The sequence below is a fragment of the Spodoptera frugiperda genome, chromosome 23, assembly GCF_023101765.2.
Source record: "Spodoptera frugiperda isolate SF20-4 chromosome 23, AGI-APGP_CSIRO_Sfru_2.0, whole genome shotgun sequence".
Taxonomy (NCBI): domain Eukaryota; kingdom Metazoa; phylum Arthropoda; class Insecta; order Lepidoptera; family Noctuidae; genus Spodoptera; species Spodoptera frugiperda.
In genome coordinates this window covers 5,583,240-5,602,697 of record NC_064234.1, presented here as the reverse complement: position 1 = coordinate 5,602,697, position 19,458 = coordinate 5,583,240, and the positions used below count along the sequence as shown (strand labels likewise).

General features: G+C 34.5%; 1 protein-coding gene across 1 annotated transcript in view; it reads right to left on the bottom strand.

Annotated features, from left to right (window-relative positions):
* Positions 1–533: 533 nt before the first annotated feature.
* Positions 534–19,458, bottom strand: part of LOC118267042 (heparan sulfate glucosamine 3-O-sulfotransferase 1) — a 46,773-nt gene continuing 27,848 nt past the window's right edge. Inside the window, exons 2-9 of the mRNA XM_035580788.2 lie at positions 17,476–17,507; positions 16,704–16,958; positions 14,537–14,705; positions 9,617–9,763; positions 5,640–5,855; positions 5,067–5,287; positions 4,630–4,787; positions 534–4,365 (exon numbers count right to left, since the gene is read on the bottom strand). Of these exons, the coding sequence (XP_035436681.2) occupies positions 4,160–4,365; positions 4,630–4,787; positions 5,067–5,287; positions 5,640–5,855; positions 9,617–9,763; positions 14,537–14,705; positions 16,704–16,801 (1,215 nt within the window). The 5' untranslated portion in view covers positions 16,802–16,958; positions 17,476–17,507 and the 3' untranslated portion in view covers positions 534–4,159. The remainder of the gene's footprint in view (positions 4,366–4,629; positions 4,788–5,066; positions 5,288–5,639; positions 5,856–9,616; positions 9,764–14,536; positions 14,706–16,703; positions 16,959–17,475; positions 17,508–19,458) is intronic.

Here is a 19,458-nt window from a genome sequence, read left to right as displayed (position 1 = left end):
TAGATTCTTTTATATGTTTTGTTGCTTGTCTCTGATGTAAGGAAGGGGCGATGATTAAACGTTTTGATTGTAGGTCTACGGTGCTTTTTGTGGTGCAGATAGTGGCCACTGAGGAGGTTTTGGTGAGGTAAAAATTCCACACTCTCTAGTTTTTTTTCCCCAAAAAGGTTTCCCCTCGTCAACAAAAAATATGTCTATGTAATCAAAAGAATTTATTTGGGACAATGTGTACATATTGCAGTTTAACTATTTAATCTAAGAAATGAAATGAAATAACCCTGCTGCTCATTTATAATAGTACAGATTCAAAACTTACCAATGATGAGTACCATTGTGACTTATTCCGAGTTATATGTATGTACTTTTGAAGATTATTTAGACACCACTGACAAACGGTGAAGGAAAACATTGTGCGGAAACCTGGTCACCTAAGAGTCTGACACTCCCTCTCGCCTCACCCAAGGCGGGAGAGTCATGTTGTTGCACTCTAAAAAAGGTATTTTAATAAAGGAGAAAAGAATAAAACAAAATCATTTGTTTCATATTTTATTTATTGAAGATGTAGGTACGATATAACTTACAGAAGGGAGATTTAGAAGATATTTACAAGGTGTTAAGGTAACATTTAAAATTTAGTTAATACTCTCAAAATGTCAGTGACAAACAACGTAATATGATTTAAGAAAATAACAATTGTAAAATTAAATGCAAGCAGAAAAGAAATAGACTTGTAATCATAACGCCGTACTCAGAATCATTTAATGGTTACTTAACCCAGTCCTTAGCAATTGTTTTTCGATACAAAATCGTTACTAAGAAATATTTTAAGTAATCATTAAGTATCTCTGAGTGCGACTGTTAGTAACAATTTGTAGTTATACATGTAAATAATAGATCTTTAGACATTTTTTATTGTTTTCCTAAATAATATTTGTTAATAACTATAAAAATTATTGCCCTAATCAAACTTTAACTACACTTTATGAACGTGCACAACATTTAACAGTGATATCTAACAACTAGTGAATTACCTAAACAAATAAAGATTCTTATGTATTTTAGTTAAAAGATTATCTTAATATAGATCTTATGTTAAACTTAACTAGGTATATTATTGAAAATTTTTTGATATGTTTGATATTCTTGTTTCATTCTAGTCGCTGAAGCACTTCAAGTACAGTTGATAACAGAATTTGTATTTGATTATTCTTTTATATTTACATCGCAGACTATTACTCAAGTTTAGAAAAATGTGAACACTGTTGTCGTTTTTTTAAAATGGTATTTGTACATATTTTCTTTTCTTATAATTTCTAATTTTTATGAAGACTATACTTGAAGTAACTTCAACGCATCGACATAAAATACGCAGCGAGTGCTTATTAAATTCCTTTGTAAAAACATTAATTTTAATAGTTTACTGAAATATTTATTATTATTACGAATATTCTCGTAAATGCGCCAATAAAAGGGACAATAAAAACATATAAATATTCGTTGATTCTGGATTTTGGAAGCAAATATTCTACTTAAAAATAATTTCACCCTTACACCGATTGCCTCTATCCGATTCAACATTGCGGGTAGGTGTTCCGCCTTACAAAGTTCAAAGTGACTCTTGCGAAATGTGAAACACACGATTATCATTCCAAAAAGATTTTTGCCAACAAACGTTTTATTGTTTTTGGTTAAGAATACTTTTGTTTGTCAAGTCAAGGAGTCAAGGTATGTAATCCTATTTCTTTCTTATTTAAACATGATGTATAAAGTAGTTATAAATTTAACTACTCTTGAAATTTCATATTTGAATATTTGGTTCGATAACTAGGATAGATTTGGTCATTATTTTCACTATATTTTTCATAAATACCTTTTGGAGATTTGATAACACAAAAACAGTCGTATTACGTTTTTTTACCAGTTCCGAGTATTTATCGAATCATGGTTTTAATTGAATGCTTTTATCAATGAATATTTTTCAGATTCAAATATGTTAGTTTTATGAAAACAATACCTTTGGTTGTGATTCAAATCTAACTGTATTGGAATTGTACGTTTATACGATCTTTATCACGCGTATTCTCATTTGAAGTAATATATCCCTGTGAACAAACCATTTTGTTAATTAAACTCCGCTCTATTGAAATGTATGATCAAGTGTTTTCAATATTGTTTGTGTTTATGTTATAATATTTGTACATATGTACGGTGGATTGTTTGATACAACTTTGATTTAGTTTAGTAATGTATTTAAGTAACTAACTATATGAAAGAGTTCGCATTTTAGTACGCTACGCTACGTAGTAAGCTACGGCGTAGCGTTGTGCTACGCGATTGGCTACGAAATTCTACATCTAAATATTAGAATGCGCCTGTTTGTATATAATATATATATATACTAGCGGACCCGACAGACGTTGTCCTGTCTACACGTCTTTAATTTGAAAATTTTTAACTTTTTTTAATACTCGTAAGCTTAAACATTCTGGACCATTTTGATGAAAATTATTATTCAAATGTTATGACAATATCTAACGTCATTAATATTTGACACTGCGATGGTAGTGCCGTCTGTCGTATCCAATGTAAAACATTCCAAAATCAACAACTACTAATTAACTAAAAATGAATTAAAAAAACATTGTCCAGCGGACAAAATTGTGAATCTAAACCATTCTCAGATCCCCTTGAACACACACAAAAAAATTCATCAAAATCGGTCCAGTCGTTTAAGAGAAGTTCAGTGACATACACACGTACAGAAGAATTATATATATAAAAATATATATCAAAGCGTGGGAGTGTTTGTTGCTTTGCATAAAAGTAAAATAGAATTCTCATAAAACCATCAAATTAATTCAAAACTTCACAAATATCATATAATTTGTTAGATTTTCGTGCAAACGAAACAAAGTTTCACGTTTCCTCATAATTAGGGGTAGGTTATGTTTAAATTACCCCTAATTATGAACTAAACGGAACATAATTTATTTCTCTAATGTTTTATGGGCACGAGTTACCGTCCTTACGGTGCGTAAACAAATCGTGTGTTTTACATATCACGAGATACTTGAAGCTTCAAAAAGCTGTGTTCAGGGCTCACCGTCTCACGTATTACCTATGGACATTTTATGCTAAATAGGTATTACTTAGACTTATTCAACTAACTCTTCAGTCTTGGACGTTACACTTAAATAGAATACTTCTAAAACCCGCGTCGAATTTATATCTCTCCAAAACTTTTAAATTAAAAAGATACTGCGTGGAAACCAGTCCATGGCGCTATGTAAAAACACACCAAAGACCTCATTGATCTCACTACAAGCTAAACACATAGAACTGTGGAATATTCCAGAATTTTCCTGTATAAGTATAACTTTTATATTTTCGACTACATTTTAATATTCTTCTGCTGAAGTTTATTGAATATAAGTAGTATTAAGTATCTAAGATTTGGAAAAGTCACATTCACTAATAAATAAAACACACACATATATATAGGACAACGCACGACCAGAAATTACGACACCTAAAATAGTAAGCGGAATTATACAACATTCATTCACTTTGAACGTAATAATTACATAGTACAGTTATATTTAGTTCATTACTTACATCTATATAAAATCCATTAACTCTAACAAATGAAATTATCACAAATATTTAAAAAAGTCACATCCTGTATAATAAACGCTGTATAATTAATACAATACTTAATTATATATAAAAATATATTGCTCAGGATTTCAGTGGGTCGGTCTATCAAATCAGTGCTTTAAAATTGCCTGTGGAAAATCTAGTTTTAAATTGTTTACTAAATAATGATGTGAAACTAAATGAATGCCACGTAACCATTACACCGTGTTGTTCCCATACTTTAGACGTCACTTTCACTCAAACTTACATTAGATAACAGTCAACGAAAACAAACAAGGAAACCATTGACTAGAATCGTTATAAAATTTAAAATATTTAATAATAAAATGTTGCTAGATATAAATAAAATTTCTCTTCGGGTTTCTTATTCTATGTTATTATACTAGATGTATACATAAACGATTTTAAAAAATTTACACGCTAGTGATATGTATCTGTGACACATGATATGTATGTTGATCACAACAAGTTAGTGGCCGATAGGCCTTTTATCTTTAGTTTCCTAATCTTCTGGCCAGCCAAGATCTTCACCAATGAGGTCGTAAAACCTCTGATTGTGTTGAATGAAGAACTTTCTTAATTTGGTGACGACTGCAGGGTCGACCCGGGGATGTTTGCGTCCCTTTGTTTCCCGCAGACATTTGTCCGTGGTGTCATTTCGAAGGCAGTAGAAACCTTTTGTTTCGTTGAAGTAGAAATTCTTTCTTCCTGTGTGATAGAGATAGGTATTCAGAAAACGAGTATACATACTTACAATAGTAAGACTTATTTGTATTTGTCTCTCACTAGCTGACCTGTCTCCAACATATGTTTCTCACCATTTAAACCTTCCTGGACTTCCACAAGGTCAAAATTAGCCAAATTGGTCCAGTTGACTTCAAATTTTTTTTGGTGAGACCAACGAACACAATTTGTTTTTCTATAGAGAGATTTTGGATATAAAAGTAGTTTTGAGTGCTTATAACGACTTACCAATCTTATGTTCCAGTCCAAGGAACTTCTCGATGCGTCGGAGCTGTGGTACCGGATCCTCAATTAGCAGATCACCGTTCACTACCAGTATTTGTTCTCGAGGGAACACTTCCAGCCACCGATGCAGGTATGCGTGGTACAGAGATATTGCTATTGGCCTGTTAGGGAGAAATTGACAGTGTCATAATTCACTAGATACAGTGGCCCTTCGAAATTGTGATGTATGTGTTTGAAATTAAGGTTTATAGTCGTGTGCAGTAGGTATAAGATGCATAACGAACCAAATTGTTATATGTTGCTTACACGATGATGTTCTAAGTTTACAACCTAGTCCAATCTATTTGTCATTAAATTTTCGACTCTACATCAAAATATTTAAGTTGAGAATGTAATAAACATTATTATACAATTACATAGATCACTTAGTTTTTCCTTACCTGTAAGCTATATTAATGGAACCATCAGGTGATATAGCAAGATGTTCAAAAGGCTTGGCAGCGTCAGGTACAGGGTGTGCTGCTATCTGAGGGTGCGCCGGCGCAGATGGTGTAGCGCGACTGCGCAGTTGTGTGTAGTCAGATATCGCGCGCGTTACTGGCTCTCGGACTATGAGCAGTAATCGAACTGAGGAGTTCATTGCTCGAACACGTTCTGGTACCTTAAGAAAGAAGAAATTTGAAATTACTCTTTTTGAAATATTCCTCAGGACTGAAGACTTCTCCTCTATTTTTAATAACAATAAGTCAATCAATTAAAGTGATATAAGTTAAACGGCATTAACTTTATTCTGATATTAAGAACATAAAAAGGTTTATTTTTAAAGTGATAAATAAATCAAAGTTCACCATTTTGACATTAGAACTCAACTACTTCTATTAACATTTACAAAGTTAATGAACTTTGTAAATTGGCACTTATCATCGTCTTCAGTCTGTAACAGTCCTTTCCTGGACTATAGGCCTTCTCTACACAAGAAGTATGACAATACTCACTATTAAACATTTTCTTACCTCGGGAGTAACAAAGTAGCTCGGGCTCTTTTCTATCGTGATCTGTCCTTTGAAGGACAGCGGCATTTTACTTCGGTACCACTCTAGTCCTAACGCATAGTTCTCATCTCTATCAAAGAAGTGCACTTCTCCTGACGCCTTCTGCACCATCGGATGGAGGTACAGCATCTCCAGTAACGCTCGGGTCCCGCATTTTCTGACACCTATTATAAGAGCCTAGAACAAGGTTTTACAATGTAGTTTTCAACTTTATCGTGTGGTAATTAAGTTTAAAATCGTTTGTTACAATTTGGTGTGTTTGGTTGTTGCATAGTTACATGTTGCGTAGTTGCATTACGATTTTTAACTTTATGGTTTTGCAATAAAGTTTAAAATATCTTGTAGTTAAACAATTTGGAGAGTACGATGTCTGGCCCTATTTATAGTAGAAAAACAGATTTTGAAATATAAATTATGGACTTTATCTTGTGTAAGTGACTTTGGTAAATAATAAGTACTTACACGTAACACAATTATAAATGAATCTTCATAAAGATGTAAGCTTAAAATATTAATGTCTGCTAAAAGCATATTTTAAATATTTCAAAGAACTCTGAAGAATATGAATATCTAATTACATTTTAAAATTGTTTTACATACATTATTTTTGGAAGAGGAGACATTGAATTAAGGTCTGGAGGAGAATTTAAATCTCTTTTTATCGTGGGTTAAGAATTGTTATCTAGACATGTGTCCCATGAGGTGACTCGTGGCGGTGTATGGGGAACACGTAATTCAAGCCGCAATAATCTATACATATAATAAAATCGTAGAAAAGTGCTGTCTGTACATTGAAAATAAAAATAAAAAAAATAGCAGGGGTTATTGTTATGTCGATGTCGAACCCAAAAATGTAATTAACTTTTTTTTTGTCTGTTTGTCTGTTTGTCTGTTTGTCTGTTCGTCTGTGCGCGCTAATCTCAGAAACGGCTGATCCGAGTTGGATGCGGTTTTCACGAATATATTGTGGGATGCTTAAATTTACATTTAGTGTTTGTTTCATGTCAATCGCATAAATAAAAAAGTTATGTCAAATTAAAGAATCACGTCGAACATTCTATGCTTATACCATTTTCTCCGCAACTATTTGACGGATTTGGTTGAAATTTGGTACAGATATAGTTTAGAACCTTAGAAAAGACATAGATATATTTTTATTTCAAAAATCAAAAAATAAAAATAAGAAATAAATTATTTATAAATAATTCTATGTCGATCGTTACACGACTTCGGTTCATGTTATTGTTTTAATTTATCGAAAAAAGTAAATAAATAGTAAAAAGGTATGAAAAAAATAATATCAATATAATAAAACATTTAGTACAAAGAAAATGCTCTAACGGAGTATAGATAATTCTATGTCGATCGTTACACGACTTCGGTTCATGTTATTGTTTTATTTCATCGAAAAAAAGTAAATAAATAGTAAAAAGGTATGAAAAAAATAATATCAATATAATTAAACTTTTAGTACAAAGAAAATGCCCGAACGGAGTATAAATAAATAATCCAAGTTGTCTTTATCCTCGATAGATGGCGTTGGGATCGAAATAGATCGCGCTATGGTTTCGTTACATTCATTTGGTTGGGTATCGGCCGAGCGCTTCGGTACTATCGTAGAAGAAGTGTATTATCAGTCGTATGATTATTTGTCTGTAGTGGTCCTGCTGTTTCGTATATTCTAAATTGGTTTCGTTCGTTTTATAAAATTGTGCTTATATCTCCTAACGTGGGTTGTTACGGAGGATTTATGTGAATAGATTACTATTAAGGTTATTTGATTGGTTTCGATTGCAACTATTTGTGTTGTTTTTTTAACGGGGAAAATCATCCTATGACTTTTCTCGTCTTGGGCGAGACGAGAGGGAGTGTCAAGCTCTTACTGACTAATAACCACCATGTTCCTACTCCTACTTTTCGAGCCGAAACTCCAATAAACCCACTAGATAGTCCGCAGCTCTGGTACTATTTGTGTTGGGGATCAAAATATCAAGATTCTTGAAAACATCACCAATATTGTGGTAAGAAATAGTAATCTATACATAATTTTTGCAAAAAGTCGAGTCTATAATTTTATCTTGGCCTAGACAAAGATATCGACATTGATGCTAATTATAGCAATCGCTAGTACTAAGTAAGTATTTCAGTGAACGGCCCTCAATTATAAGTAGCAATTACTTTTTTAAATTACTTCATAAATTAATGCGGGTGAACGCATCAACTAAAACAATTTTGCTCTGTTTTTCTTTAATTTTCCGTTCATTATGTCAGCGTTCTGAAATGGAACGACATTTACTTGAACATACATTGTAAAGGCCGACGGCAGACACGAACCGTGGCTGCCGCGTAATGCGGGTGTTAAAATTTAAATAAAATTTCGAAATAATCTGTAACGGCTTTCACTGTGGTTGTAGTTTTTATTTGTTTTTAAACCAACGTAACGGTATTTATGATGTTGACGGTTTAAAAGTTTAAATATAGTTGCGGTAAGGGCTTGAATGAATAACATTACTTTATACTAGCAGGTATAAATCGAATTCTCAGTACCAACAAAGAAAGCAACTTACACAAAATTAGAATTGGTTCAATTCTGATATATTATTGTGGCGATACTCTGACAAGTGACAAGTGACAGATGACAGAAGTCGCACATAGACTATCGACGAGCAAATCAACGGATGACGTCACAAATATCCTGCATCGCACATATGAAGTTTACATGCGAATTAAGACGGATAGAAAATCCCAACGAACAACAGTTGGGCAGAAAGCCCGCCAGGCATAATCACCTCGCCTGGTCGGAGGATCCTCCTTTTCTTAGAGAACTTTACTCTCTATTCTCTAAATTATCGTCACCTGTGGTAAATTTATCAATTTTTAAGATAAAAATGTTCTCATTGGAATGTTCTCCTGTGTAGGAGGTGTATTTACAAATACACATGACGGCCAGACCCGAAACAACAATTTGTGGATCACATGTATTATACACATGTTACGGTTGTTTTCCCATGTTACCATGATCAATGGCAATAAATGAGCAGCAGCAAGGATAATTGAATGACTGGTTAACATGGTGGCTAGGCAACTGGCTGCCACGTAACATGTCGGGGGTCCGATTCCCGCACGGAGGAAATCTTTGTGTGATTCACAACTGCCAATACTGGCAGCTGTGCACTTTGTCGTTGAGCGCGCTGGTTCGATCGCGATGGTACAATTTTCTCTAAATGTAAATTATGGATTTTATCTTGTGTAAGTGACTTTGGTAAATAACCTTATTTGTGACAGGTGTGTGCGGGCAGCTTGTTGTTATGCACGCTGGTTTGATCCCGATGGTACAATGTTCCCTGTGATTCAATATTGTTATGCACGCTGGTTTGATTCCGATGGTACAATGTTCCCTGTGATTCAATATTGTTTCGGGTGTGTGTGGGTTGTGTGAAGCGATACCAGCTTGATGCACTCGAGGCAATCGAGAGACGAGCCAAGAGGATCATTGGTAATGACGCACTTGTCGAGTCGAAACTCCAAAGTCTAGAGCACCGACGCCGAGTGGCTAGCCTGTCGGTTTTCTATCGGCTGCATTTCGGGGAGTGTGCGTCGGAATTGCACAATTTAATTCCGCCTAGCCCGTTCCATCATCGGACAACCAGACGTACGGCAACGCGTCATCGTTACATGGTGGATATCCCATCTATACGCACAAAACGTTTTGGGAGTACATTCATTATACGTACAGCTAAGGAATGGAATTCCCTGCCGGAGTCTGTGTTTCCCGAGAGCTACAACCCTGGAATATTTAAATCAAGAGTGAATAGGTTACTTCTAGGTAAGCGCGCTCTATCGTCGACCGCATCGTCGCTTCCCATCAGGTGAGATAGTGGTCAAGCGTGAACCTATAGTTAATAAAAAAAAAAAAAAAAAAGCCCCTAAGCTGTTACCTGTGGGAGTCTACGTGCAGGTCTGGGTTGCCGAGGGGGTCGTAACCGCTTCCGTAGTGCCATGGGATGGTTGATAGTTCTTGTATTGCTCTCTTGGGTTTGGAGGATCTTACGGCTTTCGCTCGCGGCCGACGCCATACTCGCCGCCTGTACCAAAAGATAATGAAATGAATAAAATGAATAGTCACTAACATTGAATTCACCGAGGGAAGTGGACACTATCGTTTTCTTTTTCTTCTCCTTTAATAATGTCTTCTGATTTATTTCGTTGCGGGATCCAAGACAGTCATTCATGTTCCTAGGACGCGCCGGACTTCAGTGTTCTGGTGTTTTCATAATTGTATCTACAAAAGCGCCTGGCTTACAGGACTTGCAACGGTTTGGGAGGTAGTGGCGGGCTTGTTCCATAACAAGTCATTCACTAATAAAATAAACAAGACGAAATTATTTTACTTCGAATTTGCAAATTAAAATTAATTGCTCTGAAGTAGAGAGTGAATGATATGAAGGAGATATACAATTGTTCTATAAAACCCAGTATCGCAAGTTAAATTACAAATCCAGTTTAAAAATAAAATGGTAGTAGTAGTATTTACGTTGAATATATCCCAAAATATAACCGCCCACGTAAAGTAGACACGGAGTATTTATAAACAGGAGTTTCTGCGAACTGTAATTGGCAGGTTCAGTCAAAAGTTTTATCTCTTATCACTCTACAGCTTTCCAAACTCCAACAAACACACACGTCACGAGATCACAAATATATTTATCAGTCGCACAAACTGTTCTCAACTAAGCCCCTTCTATTCTACTAATTTTAAAAATTGCTGTGTCCGACATGGTTCTCAAATCGACCCCCTGGATACATTAACGATGCAATAAATACTTGAATACTTGAAATAATAACGACTGCACGGTTAATGCGATGGTTGGACAACTGCCGCAGCCGGGTTCGATACCCGCACGGGGCAACTCTTTGTGTGATTCACAAACTGATGTTTCGGGTCTGGGTCTTATGTGTATGTGAACTTGTATGTTTGTAAAAGCACCCACACGACACAGGAGAATACCGTAAAGTGTGTGAGTGTAAGGCAATGTTTCAAAATAAAGTAAAAAAAATATATCTCTCTCTGTACGTACTAATTTTAATATTTGCTGTGCCCAACAGGGTCCCCAATTGTGACTTGACATTGTATTTCCACCACGTATGTACAATTGTACATTATAGATGCAATAAATACTTGAATACTTGAACAAATAGTCACTCATTCATCACCAAACTAGACTTCTGAAGTTAACTTAGAACTCAAGAAACATTATATAACTACCCATTATATGCCTATTATGTAGTGATAAATTACCCACGAGCGTATCGTGTGTAATCTCAAAAATATATGGCTTCGGAAATTATCAAGATTCTAGTTGCCGCGTTCCTGAATATCGCTAGCGTAAAGACGAAAGGTCAATGAACTTCGCATCACCCTTTACCTCCCATATATAATTTTACTATATATTTGTATGCAAATCGTTCCTCTGATAGAAAGCGTTTGAAGTTTGTGGTAAATGTAGCTTTTGTCTATTTTTAGATTGTTGTTGTGAATGAAACTAGAATTTGTGTTGTGGTTTGTTGTGATTCTGCAGCAGCGAGATATGTTTTATTATCAAAGGAATTAAACACATTATTTCTAAGATTTAAAGTATTTTTAATATAGATGTGTACAAAACCTTCTCATATTTTCCTTCTTATTGAATAACAAGTAGATATAATAATATGTATAATCATAAAGTGAACCATTTGTCCATTAGGAGGACGCCTTTGTTCAATAGTGACCATCATCTAGCCAATGATGGTGATATGTTATCTACTAAGCTATAATATTTAAATCTTTAATAATCTGATCTACTAAACTATAATATTTAAATCTTTAATAATCTGGGCTATAAAGAAATCACGACTCTCTTGTTAATGAGAGAGTAGTTATAAAATACTCTTTATCATAATTAAGCGTAATAGATAGAACATAGCAAGAGATATAAATTAACCTTATTAAATAAACTCCTGAACTTATCTCACTCACATGAATTGAGTTACATAATAAATTATTATTAATGCGAAAGCTTAAGTAATGAATTTAATAAATGCCTCTCAAGATAAACGTAAGATGACTCTAAAGTTAATCATTTTATCGTAGCTAAGGAGGATTTTCTGTTTCAGTATTTTTGTTGTATCTATAGTACTTACCATAGTATTACGAAAGCAGAAAATTTTATTTAAAATCACTATTTCATATTTTGATTGAAGAACATAAGATCCAGTTCGGTTAGCTATTCATTTGGCTAAAATAAATGATGTCGCTGAAACGAATATACTCGTACCTAGTCCTTAAAATAATATTCTCATTTTATAACTGTGATCTTTAAAAACACTCATCACAACCAAAAAGTTTCATAACACTCAAATCTACATACTCTATGTTTAAAAAAAGAATGAACTATTCGATTAAACTGTCACTGTCAAAAGGGCATTGCCCTAACTTGACATATTTGAATGCAAAACGTAGAACGTAGTGCTAAACGGTGACGTAACAAGCTTTGCTATATTGGACGTTTGAGCGGGTTGATTCAATTAAACGTGCCAGTATCTTGCGTGCTACATCGGCTTGTATTTGCTTATTTTAACTTTCTTTGAATTTAGTTTCAAAGGAATGTTGGATAGAAAAGGTAATGTGGTTAACAAGATAATTTACCCGTTGTATACAATATTAATGATACAGCTTACTAGTTCTTCTATTAAAAAGTAAATTCCTATCTACTACTAGATAAGAATCTGAAAAAATTAGAAATACACAGCAACTTTTTAAAACACAGGCTTTCACGTAAATTTTAGCTTATCACGCTTTTAACTACTTTTACATAATAGGTAGCAGGTCTATTACCGAATACCGGTAAATATACTTACACTCTCTATACAGAATATAAAAATATAAAGGCTTCACGTACAAAAAATATTTTTTTTAGAAAAAATATATTAATATTTTTTTAAACAAATTTCCAGTGAGTTATTATTCATGCAAGCTTCTGTGTTAACCCTGCAGCATATTACACGTACATATATAATAAAAAACATACTCGTCTACGGGCACATTTTTCCTTAAAATTTTATGTGACAAAAATTTTACATTCCCCTTCCGGCCTTACATCGAAGCCCAACGCTGTACTTGTATAACCCTATATATAGGTTAAAATATATATCTATAGGTAGTATATACTTTCGACTCGTAACTTCCACCTACTTGTTGATGTCGTAAAACCCGGTTACATTGTAAAACAAGGGTGTCATAAAAAGGGCGGTGTTATGTTATCTGTGGAGAACGGCTCAGAACATTAATTATGATTACAAGTTGGTACAATATAGGATGATACAGAGAACCTACTGTATATATATAAATACACCTACAGGAATTTGTAATGGGGATTTGTTGTAGATTACAAATATAACAGCGTGTTTAATTTTGTATAGGTGTGTACAATTTGTCGAAAAGTATGTTAACATGAAGTTTTCAATATTTACAATCGTGTAAATGTATTGTAATGTAGTAATGCGAAGTGAAAATAATAAGTATATGAAAGACTTTTTCTCATGATGCGAATTATAATTTGTTAGAGATTTTTCAAAAACAGCATGTTTGCTGGCCGAAGAACTTGTAATAATCAGACTTTGGGACAAAACATTCAAACAACAATTTAGTTTTATTTAAACCTGGTCCATATAGAGTTCTTGTTTCCACTTTCTCTCAGTGTATGCAATGTGCCTTCTGTTTAACCTTTTTATGGGGTCAGGCAGTGATGCCCATGGGCTTGGCAACCACGCCTCGAAGCTCGGCAAGGCACGCACAGCGGAAGTCAGGCCGGCTTGAGGAAAATAAGCCGCTTAGCCGAAAGGGTTGGAAGCTTACTACATTCGATACGCTAAGCGTGTTCCTACGTGCGATTTATAGTACAACGTTAAAGTACGGAGGGGCGTATTGTTCCGACGGCGTATCGGCTACGAATATATTATAGTCTTTGTTTATGTTGTTTTTATATCAAACTTTATACGTACACACTATATTTATAGCATTTCGTTTCAGTAACGAATAAAACGTTTTCATGATTCATTTAAACGTTACTAGTTAAGTAATAAAATGAGATTTTAATAGCTTATACGAGTATGTATAAAAGTTTTAGTAACCTAAGCCAACAAAAGCGCGGTCGGAAAAAGTACGTATATCGTGCAAAAGAGCAATTTATATGTTTATGGTCACTGCAGTATACTGGTGTCAAGGCCAACGAAACGTGTTAGCCTGTGAAACGTGAACACGTTGAGATAATATATTATTATTATGTCCTCCTTCATACATGTATTATGCTTTAATGAGCATGGAGTGGAAACTCGTTCAAAATAGCCGGTATTATGTAATAAGGCGTAATATTATTATAATTTGTGTTAGTTTTGCGTCATATTTTCGGTGTTACGTTGTATTGTTATGCTTATATGATTGGTGTTGTCATCGTTTGATGATGCGGTCGGCTTGACGTAGATATCAATGACACAGTGCGGCCATCTATTGCGGTTAGTTTAGTGCTTGGCAGAATTGGTTCCTTCTCATTGTAAAAAATAGATTGTGACATTAGTTGTTTATAAATGCTAACAAAATTCATATCAATGAGTCTGCTTTAACCATGAATATACGTATTTGTTACATTGTAAAAAATAAATCGTGACATTATAGTAAAATACCAACAATATATCCATGAGTTTGCTTTAACCATGAAGATTTGCTTCATGGCCTAAGCAACATACTTTATAGTTAACAAGTTTTTTGGTGACAAGCCGCCACAAATCCCAAACCACGGCAATCCTGTAAGCCATGATCATACCTGTATGCTGTACAACGCGCTGTCATACAGCACATGGAAGGTGAGGAAGAGAGACAGCAGCGTGACGGAGAGCAGCGCGGCCGCCAGCTTGGGCCGCGACACCCCCACCACCAGCACGCAGTCTGCCAGCTCGCCCTCCGCCGGCCGGAACGACGACCGCGGCAACCATCTGGTACAATACACTAGAGTCACCATAGCGTACATGGATATTTAAGTTTTAAGCTGATCCATCAGACCTCCACAGATGGGGCCCAGTAGCGCTGATGCCTGATCCGAAGCTGCTGGCTACCTAGCGGGCTTACCGAGGCTCCGGCTCAAAAAGCAGGAGAAGGAACGGGGTGGTTTTTAGTCAGTAAGAGTCTGACACTCCCTCTCATCTCGCCCAAGGCGGTAGAAGTCATTGGATGATTTTCCCCCCACAAAAAAAGTTTTTAAACTGAGATGGTCACTAACACTAGCATTAGGACTTAAAACGAGATATTTACCATGTTTATTTATGTTTTTTCAGTTTCCGATATTTCGGCACTGTTGCTAACGTCATGATCACTCATAGACATAAATAAACATGGTACATATCCTGTACATGGATATTTACCATCTTATCCAAATTTCTGGTCACTTGAATAATCAAAACTCAAAATAAATGAACATGCTTATTGTTCAGTGGTCCATACTTATGTTAATTTATAGTTATTAACCAAAAATTACCAAACTTCATAAGAGATGGCACCATAAGAAGAAAAACTTAACTTGACTTAAACTATGTGTACATAAACTTGTTTATTGTAAGACTAAAATCAATTAAGAAAATGATACCTCTTCTACACAACAATATCTCAACTAATAAAGTAAACGGGAAGTAAGTTTGTTTGTTACCTATTTACACTTTATTTACTCAACCAATCCTTTTGAATTTTTGCATACATACAGCTAGGAGTACTATAAATGACATCATAGGTAAAGCTACTAGAAAAACTAGTATATAATAATCTATGTATAAAATAAAACAGATAATAAATATAAGAGTACTAGCTGCTGTTTATGACAAAGATGGTATCTTCGTACGTGCGGTAGCAGTAATAACGTTACTCAGTCTTTTGTGACATCTACCAAATTAGATAACAACATATAACTAGACAGCTGCTATACGCCGCAATTTCTTTTTTCAGCTTCGAGACAATATTGACTTTGACATTGACCGTTTCTTGGGCAAATAAAGAAAAATAGTGTTAGTAAGGACTAGAGACATTTTTAGATAAATGTATGTATGTCTTTTGGTTGTAGGTAGCTCTATGATACAGTGTATGTAATGTCTTTAAATAAGATTAAAAAACATCAGGTTGAAATCAATGTCTGCACATATTTAAGTAAATAATTTACTAGGTCCTATTTGTAGTATAGGCTCCAATGGGTTAAGGATTGAAATCGGGACTACAATCTTGGCAGTTGCACTTGCGGCAATTTCAATCAAAGAAGCAGATTTTAAGTTATAAGTATAATTGCTCGCAGAATTTTAATGTTAATTAACTGAAATTCGACCTTAACGCTTGTAACAAATGGAATTCAATTACAACAAAAATCTTTTCTTCCCTAATGAAATAAATAAATTAGCACAAGGTGTAGCTACCTATTTTAGTACAACGAGAGGTTTTCCTTATTTAACTAATGAGCGTCGAGTTTTAAGTCTTAATTTCCACCTTCCTTCAGTGTTTACCTAAATTGGTTTGCTATTTTTAAATAAAGTTAGACAAAAGGTAGTAATCAGGGCATCAAAGGAGTTTCCACCTTGTTGAAGAAAATTTATTATTAGAAGGTGCTACACCTATTTTTCAATGAAAAGCCACTTTAAGTAGGTTTAACAAAAGGCTTGCCTTAGTTTTTTTATAATATGTATTGTATACCTACTATTCTTTTATTTCCTAGGAGAAAGAAGGAAGCTAACTTGTTGTATATAATATAATAGATCGATTATTCACCAACACTTTTGTTCGACAACAATAACATTATTCTTCCTCATTGGTCTATAGAAAGGGTTCTTTTTTCCAAAAGTACTAAAATAATTGTTCAGTTTCATGGTCTAAATCGGCACCTATAAGGTCTTGAGTTTTTCTGTTATCACCTTGTATGTTCTCTATGTAAGATAGAAAGTAGAATAATATGTACTTACAGAATGTCAAGCGGCAGGGATTGCGAGCAACTCCTGTAGGTTGCCTCAGGGCGATGCTTGGTCGGCAGCGTGTGAGTCATCTGCGCACGCGACTCCATGCGGCTCCCATAATAAGCTAACACATACCCGCCACAATATTCACGTCATTTCTAGCGTACAAGCCATTGCATAAATCACAGGTTTAGCTTTTTATTGAATTGTATGTAAGTGGAGAGTTAAATCTCATTTTCTCTTCGTATTTTCGTTTTTTAGAATCTGTAACAAAATTGTCTGAAGTTTATCTTAATCTTAAGTAGTTATTATGTTTTTCGGCTTACTCACGTAATTATTTAGTATTATTTAAAAGCCATGCTAGAGGCTTAGTAGAACCGCGACAGCCGTCGCATCGAGCGTCGCGGAATACTGTTCATAAATATGAGCCTCTAGCGTTGCTTAAAACTAGTCGAGTTCCTCGTAAAATAATTACGTGAGTAAGCCAAAAAACATAATCATTATTACAATACTAAGTTCCGAAAACACATTTACCAAACACAAACCATAAAACATTCGTAGCAAGAATTGAATTAGCACACATACTCACTCAATCATAGAAAATTACAATTTCATCACATTTCAATAATAAATGTTCCTTCATTTATCACTACACAAAATAGTTGAACAAATTCAGTATAATATGTCTAGAGTAAACGTATAATAATTTGAAGTAAATGGTTGATAATAGTGGAAACACTACAATAAATTGCCCGGCAATAAAGCCTAAGTAATGACTTACCATGTTACATGACCTTTGGAGCCGTCCTACACCTGTAACAAACAAAGCAATGTTGTGAAAATTACATCACTATCATCTTTACTACGTATGTATTAAGGTTCAGTTACGGTTAACAAATTAAGGTAGGTCTGTCTTGAGGAGTTAAAAGATTTGTGCTTGTCTTCTTTTAGTTCTGAATATGAAATAATTCAGATAGTTCCTTAAGACTCCACGAATAGACTATGGGTCTTATATACAAAATAAAGGTTTTTTTTTGAGGGGGGAAGGGATGTCGATTAATTTAAAATCTTGATGATTTATACTTTTTTAAATAATTTTATGAGTACTGGCTGTAAGCGATCAAAAACATTATAAAATGCCATATAAGTTATATTTTTTATTTTATTTTTCTGTAAATTATCTGGCTTCCGCATTTTTCAAAGTCTATGCAGCCAGTTCTCAATAGATAGGTATTAAACCTCTTTTATCGCATAAATCACTATAGGTACGTACGGTACGGAAATATTCTTTAATTTATTTGGTTGTTGACTTATCGTTTAATACCATACGTTTTTTTCATTTCTAAATATGTTCTAGATATAAATCTTTTGAAGTTGAACATTATTTCTAAATCTTTATTACCTTCATTACAATACAATCAATAAAAAATCTATATGTATGAACAATGCTATAATAGCATTAAAAACCAGCAACCAGCACAGCAAAGTTCAAATCTTCATCTGACCACAATAGTACCAGTTCGGTTGCGTGTTACAACTTCATTGCTGTCTATACAAAGGGCACAAACAAGACTCGTACGGAGGTGGTCAGGAAATCACAGTTGCTTCCAAATTCACAGCGGCCAACACGAAACGGGTTCAGTATTGTGCCGGTTTACGACTTAGCGGTAAAATAAGTTCGTTTTACACATTCCAACCTTTGTATTTCCACGGTCCGGTCTATAGTTTCGTTTGCAGGTCGCCTAAATCTTAGAAACTGGCGTATATTTCGGTCAGAAGTACCCCCTTTGTAGCTTATATACGGAATAGTAAATACGGGAATAATAGATAAGATTTGGGGATATTTTATTGGTTGTTCGTTGTCAAGGATGGGTGAGTGGGTGGTTTTTGAATTTGTAAGCGACTTGAAATATGTAATGTGATACTATAGTTGTCACATTTTTTTAAGGTTGTTTGTACTGCTATCGAACTTTTAAAAATAAGGTCAATGTAATCTTTTGATTAGCAAACATTTGGTATAAGACATAAATAAAGTACAATCTTGAATGTAGGGAACAAGAAATATGTTAATAGACCAAATGGTGTGTGTGATCTACTAGCAAACATTGCATATTAACTTGTCTTATTCATTTGGAGGACTACTAAGTCTATTCATTATACTTCACTAAATACAATCAGAAACACTCAAACAAAAACCATATTTAAAGCATAAGTCCCACACATTCCTTTCCACAATTTTAAAGTTATCTCATTAAATTATGCATAGGAAGAAATCAAATGAAACAAAAAATCAATACATCGTCTAGCCGATTTCGCCTTAATATTTTTAGTCCAGTCATTTGGTAGTTTTACCTGGAAAGTTTTCCGGGAGTTTTGAAAATTGGTGAATTTATAGATTTGGATATGCTCTTTTCGAATTTCAACTTTGCCACCTCGTACAACCGCCGCTCGCGCCGCCATATTGAAAAAATGGCGCCTAAAAACGGTTTTTTATTAATATCTCCGTTCCGACGCATTTTACGAAAAAATATTTATCTACAAAATTAAACTAGAAAAAATTTCCTACAATTTATGTATTGATAACTTTTTCATAAAATCAATAGTTTTTGGCGTACGAGCGCCGCAAAGTATTATTTATCTGCACCACCACGTGTACAAAAAATGTGTGTTGTGTAGCAACGACTGTCGCAACCGAGGGCTGGGCTCGCTGTCATTGCAGAGGTAAGTCCCCTGTTTGAGGAGTGGCTAGAGAGGCGCCATGGCG